The following is a 21,553-nucleotide window of genomic DNA, read 5'->3' as shown; positions in this document are numbered from 1 at the left end:
CCTTACGGATTAATTGAACTGGGGAGGCTGTAGTGGTGCGGTGGATCTAGGCCACGTAGCCTTTTCGATATGTATTTATATAGGTCGCGTACTCATATTTTCATCAGCCAGACTTAGACCTGTAGATATTACGACCTACAGCCATTCACTCGTTTCTTGCCATGCCTTTCTAGCCTTCCTCGTTACCCTTGCCTTTTCCAGTTTCCTTTCCCAGCTGCCGTTTTTAGCTGGCCGATCAACCGATTACAGCTGTTTACAGCTGTGATCTTGGTTGATCGGTACTGGGCCAGTTGTTGGCAGTTGGGTAGCCCTTTTCGTGCCTCCGTCAGCGTGCCCACGCTGCTCCTGTTCAATAAGCGAGTTAGGAGTTATATTAGGTAAGCGAGTAACTAAGGAAGAAGTAGAGAGCCATGTATAGGTGGCTCTCTATGTAATAAATACCTTAAATCGTAAGATTAAAAAATATATAAAGTATTAGTTATATAACTATAACTGATTTACCGATACATTAAAATAAGTACTAATTACTACTAAGTAATACTAATAAGTATAGCACAGTTATAACAGGTAGTTCGTATCTCTTTTATTTATTTTTTTGTCTCTTAAATAATTAATTAATTTACCTTCTTCTTTCTATATTTTGTTACTTCTAAAAGCAACCTTAGTATCTATGTAGCTCTTCCGATCTACGTAATAGTACTAATCATAAATAGTTTATGTAAATTATTAATATTTATATATGAATTCTTACATTTTTCATATTCTCTATAACAAATAAAGTTCGTAAACGTAAAAAATATCATTAAGTATAATTTTTATATTTTATAATTCTCTGGATGGGTTATTATTTTCAGTATAAATACTCAAAATGAACCTAAATTATTCTACTTTATAGAATAATTTAAACATTATTTTAAAAGCACGTACTGCTTACATACTACTTACATTATAATAATACTTTTATTTATTTTATAAAGCTTACCTTATAGATTTTTTTATTAACTTAAAGATCTTTAACAATACTTATTTTTTATAAAAAACGTCTCCTACTCCCTCTTTATATAATACTTTAACACTCTTATAAAGGCAATTATAAGATTCTTATATTTAACATTTCTGAAGCTACACTTTTCATCACAACATAGTTACGTGAACCTTTATAAATAACGTACTTTATAAAGTTAGGTATCTCTTTGCTCTCGTTTAACCGCCTTGCCTTTCCTACCTTGAATTCATCACCCACTTCAGCCAGCGATTTGCAACAGGTGACCAACCCGAAAGCCGCATTTAGTATTCCCTGTGTTCGTCAACTATAGCCGGAATCAACTTCTTAAAAAGGTCTGAAAGACAGCACTTTCGGTACAATCTTGCCAGGGATAACCGATCTCCCGGAATGACGTCTCTAGGTCTTGTACTTCGGCGTCGGGACATTGTATCCCTGTCAGGATCTTGCCCACGTCACTGCCGCCGTTTCGGTACTGGAATAGGCTGATGTTGTATCGGAGGCGTAATGTCGTTAGGAACTTCTCGAGAGCACCAGGGCGCTCCGGGAAGTTGAACATATACAGTCTCTCGTCCGGGACGCCGGATCGTCCGCCGACGAGATAGCGGATATGTGACTTGGCGAGCTCGTCGCCAGAGAGGTCCGTCGCCGTCATGCCCGCGCTATTGATTCGATCCACCAAGGCCTGCAGTTCTCGTACCCGCTCCGAGGCTGCACCGGTCAGTGATATGCCGATCAAGATGTTCGCTATCTCGCCCGTCGAGAAGCGGTAAGAAAACTCGGTTACGGCGTGCGGCATCACGTTGTTGATCAGCCCGAGGAATGAGCCCGGCTTTTCTGGAATGCTAACGCAGAGGAGCGCCTCCTTGCCCTCGCCGAGAGTTGCTCGCTCGGCTACGAAGCGAAGCCTGTCAAAATTCATGTTCGCGCCGCTCGTGATCGCTATCACGGATCGGTTCGGGTCGCTCGAAGGATTTGCTGCAACCCACTTCTTCAGGCCGGCGAGTGCTAGCGCGCCTGCGGGCTCTACGATAGAACGAGTGTCCTCAAATACGTCCTTGATGGCCGCGCAGGTCTCGTCCGTATTCACTTCGATAACATCGTCAATCACTTCCTGGCATATTCGGAAAGTCTCCTCGCCAACCGTTTTGACTGCTGCGCCGTCAGCGAACAGGCCAACCTCCTTGAGCACGACCCGACCTCCTTGCCGCAGAGACTGAGCCATGGCGTTGGCGTCCTCGGTCTCAACCCCGATGATCTTGACGTGCGGCGCAATGCGCTTGACGTAGACACCAATGCCAGCGATAAGGCCGCCGCCTCCGACACAGCAAAATATAGCCTCGAGCCTCTGGATGTTCGTCTGCCGCAGCAGCTCCATCCCTATTGTCCCCTGTCCGGCGATGACATACGGGTCGTCGAACGGCGGGATGTTGATCAGACCGTGTTGTTGTTCTAGCCTCGCGCACTCTTCCTTGGCAGCATCGAAATCTGCGCCATGAAGAACGACACAACCGCCTAGCCTGGACACATTTTTGTGTTTGATGCTCGGCGTCCCCGAGGGCATGACAATAGTCGCAGGTATCTTGAGCAACCTAGCCGAGTAGGCAACCCCCTGGGCGTGATTCCCCGCACTGCAAGCAACAACTCCCTTCCAGCTCTCCCCCTGATCGAGATGGGCCATCTTGTTGTAAGCCCCGCGCAGCTTAAAGCTGAACACGGGCTGCTCGTCCTCCCTCTTGAGCAGGACATTACATTCTAGTCGGTTCGACAGGTTTGTGGCAAGGGTTAACGAGGTCTCTTTGCATGCTTCGTATACTCTTGATGTGAGTATCAAGCGGAGGTACTGGACGGGGGAGGGGTTGGTTAATAATCGCTGGAATTAGGTAGCCGAACATGGTCTGGGGAAATGAGCATACATCAGGGTGCCCACTAGGCAAGATGAATTCGGTCGGCACGATCTGTCTGATCCTGTCTTGTCCGCGCCCAGATGGGGGCGATGGGGTTGTACTGTACTCGGTGAGAGATAGGCCAGCTATCGGAGGAGTGCGCGGTGCATGGCCATTGACACCATTTCTGACGTTGTTGATCTCCCCGCCGCCAATTGGCACGGCGGCTGGGCCTGGCATGATTTCCGGACTCGTGTCAAGGGGACTGGAAAGGCGAGAGATGCGACATAACTGAAGGGTGATGGCAGAGCGAGCGAGAGAGAGGGGGGAGGAAGAGAAAGCGACAGCTAAATGTTCACCTTTTCTCTGCGTTATCGTACCTACCTCTACCTAGTTATCGTATCTACCCCACCAGAACGGGATGACTATAAAGAGGGGGTACCTACAGCAAACAGCGGTTAGGTACCTATAAAGTGTCCTCGACCGCTTCTTATCAACAATATACCTAAACGCTTGTCCGGCACAGGAAGTTGATGATCAATAGGTAGGAATGGTATACAGAATTCTGAGCGTCGGCATAGGTATCTAATTGAATATCTAGGTCCCTAGGCAGGCAGTGAGTAGCCGGGTTAGCTACGAACCAGCCATCCCCTTATCTCCCCATCCCCCCCTTCGGTATGATAATATCCGCGGTAGGTATAACTGGGGCAAAACATGGCTTTAAGAACGATATGCGGCTACGAGGTACCCCAGGTCTACCCCACACACTGGCTACTAGTATAGCGGCGGATCACGTCCAGTTCCATGTCCAGTTCCATGCCGTACAAAGTGACGACCTTGCCGTCCCCATATTCCCCTACAAGTCTGCGATATCGTAACAACAAATCTAGACAGGCTCTCCTTTTCTTCGTAGCCCCCATCAAGCAAGTATGGCTGACCAAGCCGACCAAGCCGACTCTCTGCCCGCCGTTGACGAAAGCCACATTGCCGCCACCCGCGAGCGGCGAAACTCGCTCGAGCAGCACTTAAAACAACGTCCAGGTCGCTCCGAGCTCGTTGAAAGTATTATAGTCCTAGCCCTGGGACCTGAGCCGGCCCGTCTAATAGCTATATGCACTAGGAAACATCCTGCCTGCGTCCACCGCCGCTCCGGGCTTGCAGGAACGACAGAAGGAGGTGTGTCTTCTCCTCTCGTGCCCGTGAGAGTGCCTATCCGGGGAAAGATCCCGAGTGGGTTAACCGCCGTACCTGAATGTCTAGTTGGCGAAGCATATGCGTGCGGATTCTCTGAACGACAAGATCTCCCACCGGCCCCCTCCCGAGAAGCTGTTGGAGGACGGCGTGCTTCACGATGACCCCCGGTCGCCCGAGGAGAAGTACGCGGAGGCGATCGAAGACGAGTATGCCAAGCGGGAGGGTGGTGCCTAGGCAAAGCCGCCGAGTTTAGAAGATGTAGCCTATGGCGCAGTCATCGTCACCGCTTCTGTGGATGAAACTGGATACAAATATAGGCGTCGTGTGAGCGACACATTCCACCTCTTGGGAACTTCTCCGGGTATTCGCGAGGAGGACTTGTTTACCTGCATTTCTTATCGCGTTCGGCGACTAATGGGCCTCACAGCTAGCCCTCGAAGCCGCCTGTGCCCCTAGGTGATATACGCCGCGTTCCCTCCCTCCCACGCCGTAGTCAGATGCGGGTTGCTTCTGTCTTTCTTCGTCTTTCCCCTCTCCGTATTTCTTGCCCCCTCCCTCCGGGCAGGCACTCGGTAGCCGCGTAGATACATCATCGAGGCCGGCCCGGAATTTCGTATTTTAGGGCACCAACAGGATGCCCTGCCTCGGCGAGTAGACTAACCGGGCCGATTTAACGTAGAGCCGACTTGTGCCTCTTCTCCCAGCTGCTATTCATGCGGCAAAACTGGAGTCCATGGCGTGACTCGAATTGGCATTTTGGGCGACTGGATTCCCCGTTATCCCAGCAACCCGAGACCTTGACGCCCCGCTGCTATTCCACCACTGAGAGGAGAGGGAGATCCGGATCAGATGTATGGGCTGACGTTACACTCGGTCGTGAAGCGGCCGAAGCTCCACGCAAGCATCGAAGCTGATGCCTTGCGTCGTCGGCGGAGTCTTATTTGACTTGCGAGCAGGTCCAGATTCCGGGAAGCGGCGCGGCATGCTATAGGGCCGCATACTGGTCATGTTGTAGCGGCCCCGGGTGGTCTTATTTAGCCTGCCCTGATGCGATACGGGCGTCTACGATCTCGCATCTACGGTTCCCTGCCACCACCGCCGTAACTCGCTGGCTTTGTCCGAGCAAAGGTGCCCTATATATAAGGCCCCGTGGTTGTCCATAGATGTTGCCATTGCCGGTACCTCTTAGCCCGGGCATGTTTTAGCAATTCCCGTACGGCCACATCATCTGTTGCCGACATGGTGTTCTCAAAATCGATCCTGGGGCTTAGCGCCTTGACCTCCTTGGTCTCTACATGTGCTTGCGTTGATATCATTGTTAGTTCGACTGGTGGGAACGTGACGAATGGCCACCAGTATGGATTCCTACACGAGGTATGCTATGTGATAATGCGCAATCCCGCATTCTCCTATTCGATCTAGGTACCATACAGATCGGCTTACTCAACCAGGATATCAATTACTCGGGCGACGGCGGCCTCTACGCTGAGCTGATCCGCAACCGGGCCTTTCAATCCAGTCAACGCTTTCCTGCCACACTGGAGGGGTGGCATCCGATCAACGACGCCAAACTGTCGCTGAAGAACCTCACCGTGCCACTGTCCGAGAGCCTAACCACCTCAATGAATGTCGCCACTACTACTGGACAGGGCAACCTAGGCTTCTACAACGATGGATATTGGGGAATAGACGTCAAGGCCAGCAATACGTATCGCGGATCATTCTGGGTCAAGGGCGCCTATGCCAGTCGATCTTTTGTCGTTTCGCTACAGTCTCGGACTACAGGCGAGTTGCATGTGGCCGCAGAAGTCGAATCGAGATCGGTTTCCAGCCAGTGGACGGAGCACAAGTTTGAGCTAACACCGCTTAGAGACGCGCCGGACGCCAACAACACCTTCGCTGTTGTATTTGACGCCTCAGTGAGTAGGGAATTCAATTCGATTTCCTAGTTAGCCCTGGCCTACCAGGCCGCCTGGAATATGTACCTACAGCTAGTCTGATCTTGCCGTTCACCAGGGCGCGGAGGAAGGCTCTCTTGATTTCAACTTGATTAGCCTATTTCCCCCTACGTATAAGGGTCGACAGAATGGTATGCGAGTCGACATCGCCGAAGCACTGGAACAGCTACACCCGGTAACCCCCCACTTACCAGACAATGTTGCTCGCAATCGAGTGCTGACCTGTGAAAAGACTCTTATCCGCATACCGGGAGGAAATAGTGAGTCTTGAGTCAGCCTTCCGGCCCTGTTCCTACGGTCGTATGCAGGGTTGAAAGATGACGACGCCGCGGTGCACCCTTTCCTACCCCTATCATTCTCCTGCACCGTGGGCAATACCTCCGTCCACCATGGCATTTCGATCTCCGGATGCTCACATTAAATCTCGCAGTGCTCGAAGGATCGACTAAGAACTCATGGTGGGATTGGAAAAACACCATCGGTTCCCTAAGGAACCGACCGGGGTTTCCGGGCGTGTGGGGCTACCAGCAAACGAATGGCCTGGGTCTGGTGGAGTATCTGGAGTTTGCGGAGGACCTTGAGATGGAAATCGGTCAGTCTGAACTCATCCCCTTACCCGAGCTATTTATTCAAGCCTGTATTCCGGCGTCTCTCCCTCGCTCACACAGCGGTAGTTCTCGCTGTTTACGGCGGTCTGTCCCTCAACGGGGACACCGTACCAAAGGACCAGTTGCAGGGCTTTATCGACGACGCGCTGGACCAGATCGAATTCGTCCGTGGGCCGGTGGATTCGAAATGGGGTGCTATTCGTGCAGAGCTAGGCCACCCAGAGCCGTGGAAACTTCGGTATGTTGAAATCGGGAACGAGGACTGGCTTGCTGGAGCGCCTGGGGGATGGCAGACATATAAGGACTATCGGTTTCCCATGTTTCTCGAGGCCATAAACGACGCGTATCCCGATATCCAAGTCATTTCTTCGGGGTCGGTATTCGACGGTTACGACATCCCTCAACCTGGAGCCGGGGACTATCATATATATGCAGAGCCGGACACACTCGTTGCCGAGTTTGGGAAATTTGACAACACCAACATATCCCATATCATCGGCGAAATGGCCGCCATCCACCCAAACGGCGGCAGCGGTTGGAACGGCCCACAGATGCCATTTCCCTGGTAGGTGTCGGCTTGCTTCAGCCCAATGCTAGACGAGGGATATGTTATCGGCGTCTGCTAATCCGGAGTCGTGTTGCTAGGTGGGGGGGCGCCGTCGGAGAGGCTGTCGCGCTGATCAGCTACGAACGTAACCAGGATAGAATCATCGGGGCGGCATATGTACGTGCGTTCTTTTTATCTTGGACCCGGAGATCATCATCGATCTTGCAGTTGCTTGGAGCGCTGACAAAGTAAACGGAAATTTTCATAGGCGCCAATCATTCGAAATCGTAGGTGCACCGGGTTTGGCTTTCTTTCGAAACACCTCCGCCCTCCCCCCCCCTCTCGGTTTGGTGTCCTCCCCCTCAGGCACGAGTCACTAACCTCGCGGCCCGTAGTGAACCGTTGGCAGTGGGAGATAACCATGATACAATTTACTGCCGACACGGTTATTCGGTCGACGTCTTGGTATGTCTGGGAGGTAAGCTTGCTCCGCCTTTAAAGTGTATCCGCATCCCGGGCCGATTAGAATCGGGTTCTGATTTGCGTACGCAGCTCATAGCAGACCATATCATGACAGAGACCCTGCCCGCGAGCTCTGACTTTGACCCGCTCTACTACGTCGCGGGTAGGAATAATAAAACGGGCGACTATATATTTAAAGCGGCCGTGTATAACTCGACGGGCGGCGCCGACGTCCCCATCAAGCTCGCATTCGAGGGTATCGAGCCGGGAGCAACGGCGAAGTTGACTGTCCTGACAGGGCCCGAGAACCCGTATGGCATCAACGATCCCTCCACCGGCGTAAACGTCGTGAAGACAAACAGGACGACCGTCCGGGCAGGCGAGAGCGGTAGCTTCGAATTTTCATTGCCCGACTTGAGCGTCGCAGTCTTGGAGACGAGATCGCCTTAGATTCGGCCGTCAGAGCAGCAGCGGGGGGAGGGGGATGAGGTGGGAGAGCCGGCGACGAAGCAGCCCAGAGCCGTTTGCTGGGCCGTGACTGGAGAAAGGTATGTCTATGCGCTGGGCACGCGCGTCTCGAAGCGTCAAGACGTCGGCCCTGTTTTGTATAGTAAAACTCTGTATGAGAGACGAAGCTGGGTAGATATCTGTACTTAGATGACCCCAGCCTGCAAAGCTGCGCCTCATTGAGGGGTGATCGAGGGGTGTGTGTGGAGGGACCTCGCCTCCCTCCCCGCGTTCTCCCACCGCAGGTAAAAGGACGATCAGGTTACCTAGATAGGCAAGTACCTATATAGACATGCCTATGCTGCTCCTCGACTCGGAACCTGTTGCGAACGCGCTCAGCGGTAGGTAGAATTGCTGGATTGACCAAACCAAGGGGTTTTTTTCTACCTAGCAGGTTGAGCAAGACGATCATACAGACCTGTTGCACTGCCGAGACGCCAAGAACGCGACACTTATCCAAAGGCTAACCTACCTTATATGCACCTAAATGAATAGACTTTTTACAGTACATAAATATATAAGTTATTTAAAACTTTTAATAATAATTCTAGTTAATATATATAAGATTTAATAGTATCATTAACTACCTTAAATAAAAATATTATTTAGTTTTCTTTTAATTTAATAAAAATATAAAATTATATTATACTATAAAATTATATATATATATATATATATTTAACATTATCTGACTTATTAATATCACAGTCTGCCAGAGCCGTGTTCATTTAACGAAGTTAGTATTTATTTAATTAGTAGTAGCTCCTAAGCGACACTACTAGGTATGCACCTATGACACTTTTCATACGGTGGTTAACGCGACAGCAAATACCCTAAAACAGAGCGGCAGCCAAGCTGTCGATGTTCCCCTTTCTTGGTGTAGTCGGCATCCCTATATGTATCATGCCTATACAGGCATGTATAGGGCATATATAACCCCCCCCCTCCCTCTATATACCTACCTACGTACCCATGCCGTTTCAAAGTTCCCATCTCGTTTCTTTCTCTCCTCCGTACTCCTATCCGCCGTAGGCTCGGTCCCTATATCTGCACAGCATACGCCCATACACGCCTCGCACGCCGTGGCGGCTATACACTATTGCTAAGTGAGGTCGGAGTACTGGCCGGTATTGTCACCTTAACCGGGCGTCCCATTTGAGGAACTGACTATGTCTATCCCGTCTGCTGTCGCCCGATGCGACGACAGGAGGGGCGAGCAGCCGAACAAATCGGCGTGGCTTCAATTCATCAAGGTGCCACGTCTCCCCATCGTCTCTCCTCCGCCGCCGTAGCGGTCCGCTGAATCGCGCTGCTAACCAAGCTCCCGCCCGCACTTTAAGTCTATCGCTACCTTCAAGGGAGATCTCACTGCCTTAACCGCGCCGCCATTTCTACTCGCGCCGCAATCCATCGTGGAATACAGCACGTACTGGGCTGAACATCCGAGCCTGTTCGTGTCGCCTGCGAAGGAGAGCTGTGCGGATAAGAGAGCTTTGCGCGTTCTCCAGTGGTTTCTAAGTACGCTCAAGCATCAGCATGCGGGAAAGGACGAGAATGGGAAAAGAAAAAGGATGAAGCCTCTCAACCCATTCCTCGGTGAGATATTTCTGGGCAAGTGGCAGGACCACTCGGGGACCACGCATCTCGTGAGCGAGCAGGTCAGCCATCATCCGCCAGCGACCGCGTTCAGGGTCTGGAACGACACTCATGGTATCAAGGTAATAGAGGAAGAGGAGAAGAACTCCTCCCCTCCCTCCCCTTCCCTACGTCCTGGGCGGGTCGCTAACCAGAGACCAGCTCGAAGGGCACGTAGCGCCCAAAGCCTACTTCTCGTCCACGGTAAATATAGACCGGAAAGGGTACAGCATTATGCACATCGACGAGTACGAGGAAGACCACTGGATCACGATGCCCAAGGTCCACGTCGAAGGCCTCATGACTTTCCAGATTGCCCCCGAGCTTAGCGGAGTGTCATACATTCGCGGCTCGTCGGGCTACACGTCACGTGTCCACTACTCAAGTAAAGGGTGGCTGAGGGGCAAGAGCAACTCGTTTGTCGCGACCCTCTACTTGGACCACGACGAAGAAAATCCTCTATACGTTCTAGAAGGCCAGTGGAGTCACGCATACACCATTAGGACCGGGATGGGCGAGCTGCTCGAGACGATAGATTTGTCATCGTTGCAGAGGACGCCTCTTCAGGTCGACCCTGTGGGACTGCAGCATCCCCTTGAGTCAAGGCGCGCGTGGAAGCGTGTTGTCGACGCGATAAACTCGGGCGATTTCTTCACCGCGAGTCAGGAAAAGAGCAAGATCGAGAATGCGCAGCGCGCGTTGAGAAAACTCGAGAGGGACACCGGCGAAACGTGGCGGAGACGCTATTTTTCGCAGGCGTGTGAGGACCCTGTAGCAGAGAAACTGTCGATAAAAAGTAGGGCTGGAGAAGCAGACGGACACGACAGGATGATTTGGAAGTTCGACGAGAAGAAGTTCAGCAAGATCGTAGAGGCTCAGCGTAACGGCATCAAGAGCCCCACACACGATCGGTTCGAATTAGGCGTCGAGTTCGTGGGCGTGGAAACGTAAAGAGAGCGGTTCCCTACCTGTCCAGGTCGAAGTAATCGCATCCATGCGAGTCTATGGAACCTGTCATATAGATATCATCCTCTCTTAGGTAGGTATATTAGAGAGAATATTGGGGGCTTGCGAAGACTATATCAATGCCAGGCTAACCAGGTTAGACGACGGGGCTGCAACGCTGGGAAGGAAACTTCCTACAAGCTGATGACGAACAGAGAATTCCGTGACAGACCGACTGTCAGCTCCCCAAACCTGCCCGCGTAGTTCGCCGCCGGCGCCGACGCAAGTCTTGGGGGAACGCCAGGTAGAGGCAGCATTTCTGCTACAAGAACCACCTGAACTCGTCCACCTCCGGGCCGTATCTCAATCGCGAGGTCGGGACATCCTTCGCAGACAGTTCCACGCCCTGGCGAAGGTTGCGGCGCCGGTTATCTAAGAGCATGAATAGCCCTAGGCATCCCGCGACAAGGCACCCGGTAGCGCCAAAGCATGCCGTCGTAATGAGGGCGGGTGCGTACTTGGGCGCATCTTTTTCCTGGAAGAGATAGCTGGCAACCAACCCCATCAAGTTCGCCAGGGGAACTCCCACGGATGTCAACGTCAGGCGCTCGCCCTCGTGCGCGACGTTGTTATTATACCACTGGCGAGAGGAGCACTTTAGCCCGGCACGTAAAGGAAAGGAGGGGAGGGGAAGGGGAGAGAGAAGAAAAAGAGAGAGCCTCTGGAACCGATCCGCACTTGGGGGCTACACTTTTGCGCGAGTCGACTTACAGTGCTCAGGAGAACTGAAGGGGCGGAGGTGCCCCAGCACATCATGAACGTCGCAAAGTACGCGACGCGTATTTGGGCATGGACGTCCTGGATCGCGGCATAGATGATGAATCCGATGAAGGTGAACGCGAAGCCGAGGCATACAAAAGGAAATCGAACCCGCGTGTAGTCGGACGCGAAGGCGAGAACCAGCAGCATTACCGCACCCTGCTAAGCCGTTAGAAAGAGACAGAATTTCGATCGGAGCCGGATAGGCCCAGAGCACTTACGGTGACATTGGGGGCGACGGTATACAGATTGATCATGACGGCGCTGTCAACAAGCCTCTGGACAATCTGAGGCAGAAATAGCGCTACCCCTTGCAAGGGTACGCCGAGGCATATCTCGATAGCGAGGAAGCCGTATGTGACGGGACGCCTAAATATCCTGAGCGACTCTCTCAGCGCGAATTTCTCGTTGACGACGGAAGAGCTGTCGACCTGTATACGGTGATACGCGAGTGCTTTCTCCCGCTCGTCCAAGAACCAGGCCTCGGCTGCGCTCAGCGGTAGGTAGAAGAAGGCAAAGATGGAAAAAAACACGGTGAGACTGCCTTCGACGATAAATAGCCAGCGCCACGGATGATCGACGAGCGTCGACCTGATCTGGAACAGCCCGAAGGCGAGAAGCCCGCTGAAGGCGTTGGCGATATTGGAGGCGGCGTAGAAGATAGCTAGCCGACGGGCCAGCTCTCCGCGCCGATAGAAGGTAGTCAGGTAATAGATGACCAGCGGGAAGAAGCACGACTCGGCCATCCCGAGGAACCAGCGGAGGGCAAAAATACCGCTGTAGTTCTTGGCCGCGGCGGTAAGCAGCGTGAACGAGCCGAAGCAGAACATCAAGACGGGTAGGACACGAGCCGGGCCAAATTTCTTCCCAACCATGGCCAGGGGCGGGGCGAAGACGACGAAGGGGACGAAGAATATTCCTACGATCTGGTTGTACTGCCCGGGCTCGAAGTGCAAGTCTGGAATTGGCGAGGAAGCGCGCGGCGTTTAGCGACAGGGCGAAGACTGGGACGTTGGGGGGTGAGAGGGGGAGGGAGTCAATGGCTCACCTCTAGAGAGCCCTGCGGTCTGCGCGTTCCCGAGATTCCCCTTGTCGAGGCTGTTGAACAGATACTTATCGGCAGACCATTAGTTTTCTCTCCGAAGCCAAGAAGAAGAAGAAGAAGAAGAAGAAGAAGAAGAAGAAGAAGAAGAAGAAGAAGAAGAAGAAGAAGAAGAAGAAGAAGAAGAAGAAGAAGAAGAAGAAGAAGAAGAAGAAAAGCGACCCTGATCTGCTGCGCAGCTGGACACAGAGCAGGCGGAAGGTCCGTGTGCGCAGTGGCGAGGGGGACGTAGGAGTTTTGCGGCTCGTCTCCAGCGCCTCGACTTACCATCACAGCCAGGACAGGCAGCAGGCGGAAGTCAAACTTGCGGCAGAGCGCCCTCTCGGCGACGCCGTCGATATCGCCTGCCGCCAGTTCGTCGGACAGGACGCCACGGCTGCTCTCGGCATCGTTGACGTCCTTTGGGTTCGGGATGGGATGCTTGTGGGTCGAGCCGGAATCTGGGCCCAGGACGGGGTCAACATTCGCCATCGCGGCGGTGGGGGATAGCGATATCAGAGGGGCGTAAGCAACGTGGTAGCGAGGCGGCGTACGGGCGCGGGCGCGGGAGCGGGAGTGAGAGCGAGCGTTGAAAAATACACAGGCAGAGAGAGTCGAGACAGCGCGGGGGAGGAGGGAGGGGCGGGAGTGTCGATCTCAGACGTCCGGCCCAAGGGCTATACGTCGTGTGTGCGTGTGTGTGGGTAGTTGTTGGTGGTGTTGTAGTTGCGCATTCCTCTCCTCCGCAGGCCCTCCCTCTGCAGACTCCGACAAGTAGGTAAGAGAGATGGGAACCATCCAAACGAAGGCGACGAGGATCTCTCTCTAGCCTTCCCATGGGACGCCGCCTTCGGTGCCATTATCTGGATGTCTCACCTGCCCCCTGGCCGGGCGGGCATTCTCTGATGGAGGCAGAGATAAGGATGGCCAGATGTCGGCCTCAGGCAGTACCTTAGGTACCTGCGTATGGAGGTACCTCTGGTGTAGAGGTAGGTGCCTGTATCTTCTAGCCCGACGTACTTTACGTTGGGGACCTTAGGTTAGGAGGTACCTGCCTACAGGGTGCCATACCCAGTAGATACCTACCTGTAGTGGTTGGGTAGGTACCTTTGGTACCTAATATACAGGGAGGCACGTAGGCGTGTACCTACCTGTAGGCATGTACGTGTATATACCTACCAGGTACCTAAGCCAGGTAGGTACCTCTAACCAGGCGCCTGCGATGGAACCCTGGAGGGCTTCGATCCCTGGCCCCGCCCCGCCCCGCCCCGGTCCGGTCTGGTCTCCGGGGGGCGGATTGGCCAGCGATAGCCCCGAGACGCGGCGCAGGTCTCCCTCCTCTCCCTCCCTCCTTTCCCCCCCTCTCTATCTCCTGTCTCTCCCTCCCTCTGTCTCCTCTCTCCACACACACACACACACACACACAGAGAGAGAGAGAGAGAGAGAGAGACGGGCACTTCTCGGTTAGAGGCGGCGGCGAGGTTCAGGGAAGAAGAGTCGGGCCGGTAGCAGCGGCACACAATCGTCCGACTTATCGGGTCTGCGTGACGCCCTCGCACGTAGGTACAGGTAACCCCGCCGCCTCCGCTGCTCTTCACACATACCTATACCGACTCCTCCATACTACCCCTGCGGTTCGAATCCCTGGAACGGCTTTGCACTTTTCTCCACCCCCTTCACCCTATCTACGCCTCCAGTCGCCGAACACAGCCCATACGATGTCTACCAAGACTGCCGTCCTTACCGACAAGGCGCCGAAACCTTTGCCCGGAATATACAGCCAGGCCATCAAGGCAAATGGCTTCGTCTTCGTCTCGGGCGCTGTCCCCATGGACCCCAGCACCATGGAGATTGCCAGCGGCGACATAAAGGAACACACTGTGAGTACCTAACAACTAGTTGCGCCCTCGGGCTTGGCCGGTGAGACGGCGTAGGAGAGGTAAAGAGGGGAAATAAAGGGTACCTGCTGACGGCAACCCTTCCGCCACAGCGCCAATGCATCAAGAACCTCGCTGCCATCCTGGAAGCCTCCGGCTCTGACCTGACCAAGGTCGTGAAGGTCAACGTCTTCCTCTCCAATATGGACGATTTCGCCGCCATGAACGAGGTCTACTGTCAATACTGGGGTGATGTGAAACCCTGTAGGACGTGAGTGATCCGTGGTGCCCGGCACAACTGCTGGTCTCTCGCGCCGTCGACTCGAGTCGCTAATTGTGCGCAGCTGCGTCGCTGTGAAGACGCTACCACTGGATGTCGATGTAGAGATCGAGTGCACTGCTATCTATTAGACTGCGTGGGGGCTATGGGCTGCACGATGCTGCTGCGGCGAAGTGCGGCCGGTTCCCCCTTGGAGAGCGAGGGAGTGGTCGTGTCTCTGCTTCGCATGCCTCCGTCCAGAGCCTACCGTTGCCGACAGACAGACAGACCGAGCAAAATAGAACGGGTTAGCTAATAATCTACTGAAATGTGCGGACTCGCGAGAATGAAGTCTAGCCTAGAAGTAATGGCCAAAGTAAACTGATGAGGCTTGACGGAGACTAGCAGACAAACCGTATTAATAGGTATACCTAGGTATAGGTCGATTGTTGCTTATCACGCGCAGTGTGGGATTAGGGCGGGGTGCCATCATGCGAAGATACACCGATGTCTTACTTGCGGATCCTATGTAATAAATTTCAAGAATGCTCTGTGCGGGAGGAAGGCCATCGCTCGTTCGTGCCATACGATTCCGTCCCGTGGGGAAAGGGGGTAGGTAATACCGATACGACCCCCGGCCGGGTGATCATCGTCGATATCAACCCCGTTGAGTACGAGAAGGGGTTCCAGCTCACTGCAGACGACAGAGGACTACCGAATACGGGAGAATGAAATATATACTCACATATATATGATCGCATACATATGTGTGTGTGTGTCACGTACGGAATCCGCCCTTAATATAAGCCTACATTTGCAAGCCGCTAATAGCTGATAGATTCGTCGATGATTTTACCATGTCCTACGCGCTCGTATAAGCTTACGCGATAATCACTCTAAATAGGCCGATGATAGCTGGCCATAGCATAGTTACCTACGCGGGCCTCCAAATAGGACGTGTCTCTCGGCACTACTGTGATAGGTATGTATATGCTGATCAGGCCGGGCAGGTCCCGCGAAAGGCAACTTGGCCGTAGGCACTCGACTTTTCTCGCCCCTAAAGGCTCGTTTTACGAGAAGCCGTCGCAACAGCAGGCCCCCCAGAGAGCCGAGGTAGTGGCTAGGCTGCTAAGCCTGGCGGCCATCGTCAGCTCGATTGCCGACGAATGGTCGGCCTGGAATCGCGAGCGCCTTCGATCGTAAGGGTGCCGCCGTACCTATAATTCCTATAGCCGCACCTGTACGCCTGAAGCGTATACACACGCACACACCCGTATCTACAGATATAAACATGTGTGTGTCCACGTCTCTTTAGATGTGTATATATATATCGGGCCCCTCACCCTCTACAGGTTCAGGTTTCGTCGATTCAAAACCAGCAAGCCCATCCCAAGAAGTGCTGGTTCGTCTAGCCATTTCCCCTATACAGATAGATATACTATATCTATTTACCCGCTCGCCCGCCCTTGTCACGGCCTGAACGATACTAGGCTTAACTTCAAGCAGATACAATCCCATCTTGCCTGCCATAATTTCCGCCTCTCAGCATGCAGCTGACTCCACTCTCGTCTCCGGACGTGCACACTGGCGGCCCTCCTCGGTAGTATATCCTTCCCAGGAGCGTATGGGCGGATGAAGGTCAGCAGTTTCGACGGCAGCGTCACCAAGGAGGGGTTGCAGTCCTTCAACGACTTCGCCGCTACGCTACGCCCCGGCGAGAGCAACCTCGGCAACGAATGGGCGCAGGGGCATAGCGGAGAGCATACCAAGGCGATGGGTCTGGTGTACCAGCTGGTCGGACAGCAAGCCACTCTCGATCAGATGCTTCGCTTCTGCGATGCCGTCCTGTCGCAGAGGAACGATCTGACCAAGTCACCGATGGGCCAGCATAAAGTCTGGACCGGAAGAATCGACCCGGCATGGCCAAACAACGTCACCGCGAACCCCATCGTGACTGGCGGGGAGCAAGGGGATCCGGTTGAGCACCTGGCCAACTGTGCCTACCTCATCCTGAAGACGGGGAGCCTCCGTAGCCAAAAGGTTACCATCGGTGACCCTCACCGATACGGCGCCACCTATATGGACCGAGCCAAGACCTATCTCCAGGAGGCGGATTTTGCCATAAGCAACCACATCCTCAGCTCCTTGTTAGATCTCTCAGGTGGGAACAAGATGTACTTCGCCAAGGACTCGCCCTATATGGGTGGGAAGCCGGTTCCCTGGAACCAGCAGATGATGTTCAACTATGCCTTCATGAACCTGTGCGGCGCGCACAGGATCCTCAAGGACAACCCTAAATTGCTGGTCAAGTACAAATCCATCGTTGTTACGAGCCTTGACTAGTTCTTCGACGGCGGCGGAGTGCAGACCAAGAGGAGCAGTAAGGGAAACCCCATATACAACTGGGGCTACGCCGTGCCGAAGACCAGCGGGGGGGGGGGGGGGTTCGAACCACGGGTCGCTCGACGTCGCCGGCTTCTACCGCGCTTACATCGACGGCAACTACGCTATCACGGCCGACAGGATGAAGCCGTTCGCCAACACTTTCGTCGACGTCATGACGCTAGGGGATAAGAAGTGGGCAGGGAGAGTGAACGGCGAGTCCGCCAGGGGCCATGCTTCGTCTACCCTACACCGAGAGCGGTTATCGGTACCCGCCTGTCAATATGTCCGTATTATCGATTTGTCGTGTCTCACGACTCCGTCGAGGGTGGACAGCCTAGCTATGTAGCTCCCTATTCGATAAGAATAAATATCTTGCCCAAGAAGGTGTATGGCCACAATATCATTCCCCGTCCTGTATCCCACGTGAGAGGTGATGAGTCCCCCATTTCCTGTAGGCCCTGCCACATGGAGAGACAATGCCCTTATAAGATTTTAGGTCCTGGCTGAGCAGATGGATCTATCGCCCCCCTGAACATTCTCTCATCAGCAACCTGATCCGCATAGCGTCATGGGAGCTACCAGAGGGGGAAACCTTTCTCGGATAGGAGAGGAGCCATGATGGATATACAACCTCTCGCCCCTGAGTACTTCCTAGTGCACAGTGGTTTATGGTTGACCTTAGTATCGCTACTCCCCGCCCTAATATATTGATCGAGGGATTTAACGTGGCCGGCAAGTTACGATCCAAGAGGGACGAGTCGGATGTAGGGATACAAGCCGTCGTTGCGGCTGATAGGTCGATTACGACAAGTGACAATCGCGATCTAGTGTATGCGGCATATTCGATGTCCTTCGGTCTTGGGGGGGGTTAGAGGAAGCTAAGAAGTAGGGTTATATTCCCGAGCGCGGTCCTGCCCTTGCCCACTCCCTGGGGAGGCCGGTTATGTGCCTCTGGGCGGGCAGCACGAGACGAATGGTAAACGAGCGCCGAAGAACAGACAGGACCAGAGGTAACTTGGGCGCATCCCTAAGGCGGGCACGCTCGTTCTAGCAACCTTGGACGACTTTGCTGAGAATGACATAGTCGGGAGTGAATTCCTTACCGAACCGGAGCTTCCTCGGCTCCGGTGAGATCTTATCCTTCTCGAAGCCGAACTTCTGGTAGAAGTGAAGAGCCCGCTCGTTGCTCAGAAAGCAAGTTAGCATAACTTTCCTGATGGGAGGCGTGTTGGCTGCAATGCTCTCTAGAAAGCCCAAGAGCACCGTGCTGAGGCCGGTCCTGAAGCGAGCGTGTGGGGATTAGCAAAGTAGGAGGATGGGCGATGGAGCTGGCGGAGGGATACCGCACCCTCGCAACTCGGGCTTGAGGTGGACTTCGTAGCAATAGATAACTGGCTCCCCTTCTTCGTACGTGGGCATCAGCGACGTAAAGCCACGAATGACCCCCGCAGCAGTCTTGACTACGATATACCTCAACTCGGGAGATTTCATCTCGGCCAATTTCTTGCTTGGCCTCCACCCGGTTGCAGAGGCCTCATAATCGGCGCGGCTGGTCTCTTCAACTAGACTATAGCAAGCGCCGAGGTCCTCAGCACTCATGGATGCCGATCGGAACAGATTGACTGAGAACTTTTCCTGGGTGGTCGGGTTGGTCCACTCGGTCCACTCGGGCGTGCTGGCATTATCAGCGGGTTAACCGTCGGTTCGACATCCCCGTGAGGCATGGCAGGGATGGTTAGTATACCTAGGGCATAGGTGGTCCTTGATGAAGGTCTCGTCCTCCTTTCGATTCACTTCCTCAATAGGGTCGACCACAGCTTGTCTGCGCTTCCCGCTCCGTTTGAGGGTGGCCATGGTGGTCGGACCCTTAACTCTTCAGATAAGGAGTAGAGAGGTTCTAACCAGGGCAGCGATACGAGTTGATATACCTATCCGTTACGCTTCTAGTGTAAGCACTGGGTAAAGACATAGAAACCTCTTTACAGGCAAAGGAAAAAGAGATGAGAAAGCATACCTAAGTAATTTTAAATAACTAATTAATATTAGCTATTATTTTTAATTTAAACTTTGTATTCTATATAATTAAGTTTATTATATATTTATTATATTAAGTTAAAATGGTTAATAAAATTTTTTAAACCCTAAAAATAGTATAAAGAAAGTCTTTTAAAATAAACTCTGTTTTAAAAAAGTTTAAAATATTTATATTAAAATATTACTATATAGTAATTAAACTAGCTCTTATATGCCTATATACCACATAGTATAATGTAGATGTTTACGTTTTACATAATAAATAATTAAAAGTTATAATGAACTTTAAAATAGCATGAAATATTAAACTATGAGCTGTTACTTGACAACCTTGTTTATTTCGTAGTTTTATTATAAAATATGAACAATGTAAAGGTGGGTATATAAGTCACTCTCCCGAAACCCGGTTTCTGCGCCTCGGCAACCCTAACTCGCTCTCTGTTCGAAGCAGGATGAAGGCATCGTCTGCTATCGCGATCCGAGCCTATGGAACAAATCTACCCAAGAGCAGTCTCGGTGCAACGCTGAGCTTAGATCACGTATGTCTAGCCCGCCTCCGTTCCTAGGACACAACATCACCTACCGTAGCTACGCCGACGGTCTTCCAAGCTGATCGCAACCGCCAGTTCATTTTGCGCTCGAGCGTTCTCTCTCTCTACCGAAGAGTCTTACGGGGCACGAGGCGGATTAGCGACCGGGCGACCCGCGTCGAGGCGCGCAACTATGCACGGTCTGAACTGGAGCGGCATCGCGGCGTCAGCGATGCAGCCCATATACGCTTTCTCTTATCAACCGGCAGGACAGAGTGGGAGAACATGGAGAGGTATATTGGTGGAATATGACGTGAAATAGCTCGAGGTGGTACTCCTCCAGGTTGAGACGGGTCTCGGAAGCTAACGGCAATTCCTTGGTTGGCGTGCCATCCCTTTCTTTTGCTTCACCGATCTCTACCCCGGATTAACCCTGGCGCTGTTTGTGCCTCGGATTCGCGCTGCAGACGATATACAGGTAACCGCGATGCCGCTTACCGGCCTTTCTCCTTACGACCTATAATGGCAGGGTAGTTAGTGCACTGAGCTTAGCCAGGATCACCGTGCCTGTGGTATGTTTGTAGCTGTATTTCTTGACAATAGCCCGAGCGGCAGGTGGTAGGATAGAGGAGGCGAAGCTGGCTCAGCCCTAGACTGACCTTGCAGTGCTCGCATCGTTTCTTGACCGAACTGTGAACTTTCATGCCTCTCGTCTGTTGCTGCTGTCGCGCGAGACGCTGCCATAATCCTGGCGCATATATGGCCGTTGCCGGGCTCGTCGCCGTGGGCCGTGGCACGCATGAGGCGATAATCATCTGGGAGAGGTGGCGGGTGTGCTGCTGCGCTCGCGTGACGGATCGGGCGGCGAGAGTCGGACGGAAGGCCAGCAGCAGTCGGAGCGAGGGGAGAGACGGGCACGCCATGGTTGCGAGAGCGGGCGGATCCCACGCCAGCAAATATTCAAGTTCCGCGATGGCTAGTGATAGAATCCGGGAACGATTGCAATCTTGATAGTACTGGTGGTTGTATGAACGAAGTTTTAGAGATTCTGTCTCGAAGGAGATAAGGCGCCGAGTCAAAACCAGGTCTTGGCGCTGCGATTCACAGCAAACGTCACATAATATAAATAATACATAAACATAAGTAAATTAAAATACTAATAAAGAGATAATAATGAAGATATAACTATAATATTACTACTGATACTATCTATATGATAATATAAATATATAGTATGAATTTTTTATAAAATAATAAAATGTAAACTTAATATTATAAATATAAACTTGCTTTACTTTTAATTATTAGTTAACCTCTTTACGTAAAGTACTAATTCTTACCGCTAGTGTATATATATGCTAGCGGGAAGGATGCTAGCAGAGAGTGTAGGAGATACGGAAGCTTATATCTACACTAAGGAAAACCCCATTTTTGGGATAGGTAAACCCTCATGTAGGAAAGGGTATAGTTAGCACATATAAAATATACAATTAAGCAGCTATGCGCTCGTACCTTTGTACGGCGTTCGGTACATAGTTGCTATATTGAAAAGATTTTAATTAATATAAAGGTATGTATTCTTTATATAGAAATAAATAAATATCTTATTAATAAGGTACGTATTTATATATTAATAAAAATAAAGACATTTATTTTATTTTATTTTCTATTTTTTAACTTATTATATAATAAATAAATAGATTTAAATAGAATAAAAATATTTTACTTATAATTTAAGAAAAAGTATTCATATAATAAAATTTAATAAAATTAATTTTATTAAAAAAGTTTATATTATAGGTTATAATTTAAAAATCTTTTAA

The 21,553-nt window shown here is 51.8% G+C and overlaps 10 protein-coding genes across 10 annotated transcripts; 6 read left to right on the top strand and 4 right to left on the bottom strand.

The window, feature by feature from the left end:
• Positions 1-1,322: 1,322 nt before the first annotated feature.
• On the bottom strand, positions 1,323-3,129 carry GGS23DRAFT_607400 (threonine dehydratase I; the record flags this gene model as incomplete). Its single annotated transcript, XM_051520048.1, has 2 exons — positions 1,323-2,846; positions 2,920-3,129. 2 exons carry the CDS (start codon positions 3,127-3,129, stop codon positions 1,323-1,325), a joined length of 1,734 nt encoding a protein of 577 aa, XP_051368408.1.
• Positions 3,130-3,490: 361 nt separating this feature from the next.
• GGS23DRAFT_311554 (uncharacterized protein) lies at positions 3,491-4,593 on the top strand. The gene is made up of 5 exons (XM_051512791.1): positions 3,491-3,505; positions 3,586-3,951; positions 4,010-4,065; positions 4,150-4,396; positions 4,470-4,593. Exons 2-4 carry the CDS (start codon positions 3,819-3,821, stop codon positions 4,315-4,317), a joined length of 357 nt encoding a protein of 118 aa, XP_051368407.1. The 5' UTR covers positions 3,491-3,505; positions 3,586-3,818; the 3' UTR covers positions 4,318-4,396; positions 4,470-4,593.
• Positions 4,594-5,322: 729 nt separating this feature from the next.
• On the top strand, positions 5,323-8,108 carry GGS23DRAFT_607398 (glycoside hydrolase family 51 protein; the record flags this gene model as incomplete). Its single annotated transcript, XM_051520047.1, has 10 exons — positions 5,323-5,457; positions 5,535-6,002; positions 6,100-6,216; positions 6,274-6,301; positions 6,472-6,633; positions 6,716-7,214; positions 7,295-7,373; positions 7,465-7,483; positions 7,592-7,674; positions 7,749-8,108. The coding sequence occupies 10 exons, from the start codon at positions 5,323-5,325 to the stop codon at positions 8,106-8,108; spliced, it is 1,950 nt and encodes a 649-aa protein (XP_051368406.1).
• Positions 8,109-8,890: 782 nt separating this feature from the next.
• Positions 8,891-10,863, top strand: GGS23DRAFT_584724 (Oxysterol-binding protein). The gene is made up of 3 exons (XM_051517343.1): positions 8,891-9,418; positions 9,506-9,883; positions 9,963-10,863. The coding sequence occupies exons 1-3, from the start codon at positions 9,335-9,337 to the stop codon at positions 10,749-10,751; spliced, it is 1,251 nt and encodes a 416-aa protein (XP_051368405.1). The 5' UTR covers positions 8,891-9,334; the 3' UTR covers positions 10,752-10,863.
• A 204-nt stretch (positions 10,864-11,067) lies between these two features.
• On the bottom strand, positions 11,068-13,137 carry GGS23DRAFT_600214 (putative MFS transporter; the record flags this gene model as incomplete). Its single annotated transcript, XM_051519033.1, has 5 exons — positions 11,068-11,385; positions 11,517-11,723; positions 11,786-12,522; positions 12,613-12,676; positions 12,934-13,137. The coding sequence occupies 5 exons, from the start codon at positions 13,135-13,137 to the stop codon at positions 11,068-11,070; spliced, it is 1,530 nt and encodes a 509-aa protein (XP_051368404.1).
• Positions 13,138-14,363: 1,226 nt separating this feature from the next.
• Positions 14,364-14,933, top strand: GGS23DRAFT_607395 (L-PSP endoribonuclease family protein Brt1; the record flags this gene model as incomplete). Its single annotated transcript, XM_051520046.1, has 3 exons — positions 14,364-14,525; positions 14,636-14,793; positions 14,867-14,933. 3 exons carry the CDS (start codon positions 14,364-14,366, stop codon positions 14,931-14,933), a joined length of 387 nt encoding a protein of 128 aa, XP_051368403.1.
• Positions 14,934-16,413: 1,480 nt separating this feature from the next.
• On the top strand, positions 16,414-17,673 carry GGS23DRAFT_615879 (uncharacterized protein; the record flags this gene model as incomplete). Its single annotated transcript, XM_051520742.1, has 2 exons — positions 16,414-17,090; positions 17,206-17,673. The coding sequence occupies 2 exons, from the start codon at positions 16,414-16,416 to the stop codon at positions 17,510-17,512; spliced, it is 984 nt and encodes a 327-aa protein (XP_051368402.1). The 3' UTR covers positions 17,513-17,673.
• Positions 17,674-18,213: 540 nt separating this feature from the next.
• On the bottom strand, positions 18,214-19,020 carry GGS23DRAFT_607394 (acyl-CoA N-acyltransferase; the record flags this gene model as incomplete). Its single annotated transcript, XM_051520045.1, has 3 exons — positions 18,214-18,445; positions 18,515-18,841; positions 18,911-19,020. 3 exons carry the CDS (start codon positions 19,018-19,020, stop codon positions 18,214-18,216), a joined length of 669 nt encoding a protein of 222 aa, XP_051368401.1.
• Positions 19,021-19,518: 498 nt separating this feature from the next.
• GGS23DRAFT_584705 (ribosomal protein L36-domain-containing protein) lies at positions 19,519-20,833 on the bottom strand. Its single transcript, XM_051517342.1, has 2 exons — positions 20,390-20,833; positions 19,519-20,247 (listed from the first exon to the last, which is right to left on the bottom strand). The coding sequence occupies exons 1-2, from the start codon at positions 20,651-20,653 to the stop codon at positions 20,158-20,160; spliced, it is 354 nt and encodes a 117-aa protein (XP_051368399.1). The 5' UTR covers positions 20,654-20,833; the 3' UTR covers positions 19,519-20,157.
• On the top strand, positions 19,653-20,042 carry GGS23DRAFT_607393 (uncharacterized protein; the record flags this gene model as incomplete). Its single annotated transcript, XM_051520044.1, has 2 exons — positions 19,653-19,739; positions 19,827-20,042. The coding sequence occupies 2 exons, from the start codon at positions 19,653-19,655 to the stop codon at positions 20,040-20,042; spliced, it is 303 nt and encodes a 100-aa protein (XP_051368400.1).
• Positions 20,834-21,553: the final 720 nt, after the last annotated feature.

Source organism: Durotheca rogersii (genome assembly GCF_024521655.1).
Source record: "Durotheca rogersii strain YMJ 92031201 chromosome Unknown GGS23scaffold_30, whole genome shotgun sequence".
Lineage (NCBI taxonomy): Eukaryota > Fungi > Ascomycota > Sordariomycetes > Xylariales > Xylariaceae > Durotheca > Durotheca rogersii.
Note: the sequence above shows the minus strand (reverse complement) of the source record. Positions and strands in the feature narration are given on the sequence as shown.